The 2,774-nt window shown below is 50.1% G+C and overlaps 1 protein-coding gene across 1 annotated transcript; it reads right to left on the bottom strand.

The window, feature by feature from the left end:
* Positions 1-269: 269 nt before the first annotated feature.
* On the bottom strand, positions 270-1,512 carry LOC109786474 (protein LIFEGUARD 2). The gene is made up of 2 exons (XM_020345046.4): positions 1,104-1,512; positions 270-987 (listed from the first exon to the last, which is right to left on the bottom strand). The coding sequence occupies exons 1-2, from the start codon at positions 1,372-1,374 to the stop codon at positions 509-511; spliced, it is 750 nt and encodes a 249-aa protein (XP_020200635.1). The 5' UTR covers positions 1,375-1,512; the 3' UTR covers positions 270-508.
* Between the last annotated feature and the right edge of the window lie 1,262 nt (positions 1,513-2,774).

Genomic DNA, 2,774 nt, shown 5'->3' with positions numbered 1-2,774 from the left:
CGAACGACACATGCCAGGTACTGAACTTGCCCCACGGTAGTTCGATCTCGCTCGACAGAATCGGAACCAGTCATGGGCGCCCAGTACCACCTACTCGTATTCTAGATGGCCCAAGCGCACACGCCCAGGAACGCAGGAGCACATGATTCTGTTCCTGGCTTCCTCACCCCGCATCTAGCGTCGACGACAACTCGCCCAAGCCTCAAGATAAGACGATGGATGCCAAGAGAACATGCAGAACATTTTACCAGAGGCAGACGCGGCACAGCTAAAACAGAGCCCAAGCTAACAGCAGCAGCTCCTGAATTTCATTCCATTCAGCAATCTTGATATTGGCAGACTACAAAGTCACATAGACCAAATTATGTAAAAACAAGTCAAAACTAATTTACAATAAATTGTTTCACACACAAGCAAAGCACATTCGTGATGTAACGGCAGGGGAAGGATTACTAGAGTAGGATAGGAGGAGGGGCTACGCTACGCTACGGCGGGAGATGCAGGCACTTCAGGAATCGGATGCCCTGAAGAGGGTGAGCAGGGAGAGGAAGAGGTTGATGACGTCGAGGTAGAGCGCGACGGCGGCCCAGACGTACTCGTCGTAGGAGTAGCGCTTGATGAGGTTGTCGGTGTCGTAGATGATGTAGCCGCAGAAGACGAGCGCCGCCAGCCCGCCGTAGACCATCAGCGAGATGCGGCCCAGCGGGAAGAAGGCCTGGATGAGCGCGAACACCATGAGGATCATCACCGCCGCGAACAGGAACGGGCCCAGGAAGCTGAAGTCGTGCCCGCGCCTCGCCGCCCAGAACGTGTACGCCGTCAGGCTCACCACCACCACCGCCGTCAGGATCGCCGACTCCAGGATCACCTCCCCCTTGGTGAAGGCGCAGGTGAGCCCCACCGCGAAGCTGATGGCCACCGTGAAGAGCGCCAGCAGCAGCAGGTTCACCGGGTGCCGCTGGTAGTAGTAGTACAGAGGACACAGCACTGCGGTTCCAAACACACGGACACGGTGAGCGTCAGTCTCATCGAAGAAAACAGAGCATACCAACGAAGAATTGATTTGAGTCTGTGCGCGCATCCGATAGCGTAAGGGGACGTACCGATGAAGGGGAGGATGATGAGGAAGATGTAGAGCCCGAAGCCGGCGGGGGAGGAGACGAAGAAGAGCGCGACGGGGCGCACGAAGACGACGACGGAGGCGACGGCGATGGTGAGCAGCATCTGGATGGAGAGGATGGTGTACACCTTGCGGACGAAGGCCCAGCGCAGCTGCGGGCTCTCCAGCATCATCGGGTACAGCGGCCGCGCCGCCTGCCCGGCCTCCGCGTCGCCGCCCCACTCGGGGCCCTTGGGCGGCGGCCGGAAATACATCGCCGGTGGTCGGTCTTCCTTTCCTCTCCTCTCCTCTACGGCGGTGCACGGATCGAATGGGATGGTTCGGAGTCCCGGAGCAGAGCACGTGTCGCCTCGGTTTCTTTGCCGGTGCGGTTGTGCGGCGGTGCGGTGAGAGCTGGCGTGGGGCGGAGAGTTTTAAGGAGAGGACAGGGGACAGGACGGGAGGGAGGATGGCGCGAGAGAGGAAGTGAAGATTCAGGAGGCTTCTCGGCGGTTGGGGTCGCGTGTGGCGCTTCCGGGAGGCTGACGCGTGGGGCCTGCCGGGATGGCTGACCTTCTGGTAAGTCTGGTCTCTGGTGGCGTCTGGAGGGAGGAGAAAGTTGTGCCGCAAAATATGTGTGATGCCTTTGCTTACCGACGAGGGTTATCCGTATTTTGCTTCATTCAGGCGATTACCTGCCTTCTGTTTCGAAGTATCGCGCGGCCTATTTATAGGCCTGCTTTGCAAAGTTAAACTTTTCAGTTTCATAACAGTTACTCTAAAAAATTCCTCTTTAAAAAACAGTTACTCTAAAAAACCAAAGCATGGCCGCTAGGGTGACCATGATGGCGGCGCACCTTTGCCTCCACCTCCTCCGCTGGCCTTGTCGACAGCGGGGGAGGATGTTCCGTATATGATGTACCGTTGACATATTATTAATAAGATTGAAATATATATTTTTCACAAATGGAAAACAATTTCTCTTTATTTTGACTATTAGAACAGTTTCTCTTATCGTATGGGGTACAATCTTCTATGTTAATCTAGTGGAAAATGCATGATTCTCGTAATTGACAAAAGTATGCGCAATTGGTTTTTGGGGTGTTTATTTTCAGTATCTCAATGAAATTTCTATTAGCCCATTATACTATAATTTTTTTTTTACAAAATGATAAAGATACGCAAATATTGAAACACATTTTTTAGCAAGTCCGTTGGTTTTTACAACAGTTTTTGCATGCTGAAGGATAGTGCAAGTTTTACTCAAAGTGTGTACAACTTTTGTTTCACTAAATTTCCCGGTTTAGTTTATTTGTCAGATTCTGAAATATATGTTTTTTTCCTTTTCTACAAGGTTACAATACTTTGAAATTTTAACTAGAGGGCAGCCTGGTGCACGTAGCTCAGCGGGAACTACGTGCATGGGGCTGCCCCTAGCTAAAAATTGAAGATAATTTTAAGCACGTAGATTTTTTAACAGAGAATCTCAAAATAAAATAACTAGAGTAGATAAAAAGTGGTTTTGTATTTATTTAGCTTATTACAAGGGAAAATTTGCACACACTTTAGACTATTGGATTTATTGTATGACTAAGTTCTACTAAAATTTCAAGCAGCTCAGAATTAGAAAGTCCGTTTGTTTTTATGTACAATAAAAATTTGATAGATAGAAAAA

Source organism: Aegilops tauschii, chromosome 5 (genome assembly GCF_002575655.3).
Source record: "Aegilops tauschii subsp. strangulata cultivar AL8/78 chromosome 5, Aet v6.0, whole genome shotgun sequence".
Lineage (NCBI taxonomy): Eukaryota > Viridiplantae > Streptophyta > Magnoliopsida > Poales > Poaceae > Aegilops > Aegilops tauschii.
Note: the sequence above shows the minus strand (reverse complement) of the source record. Positions and strands in the feature narration are given on the sequence as shown.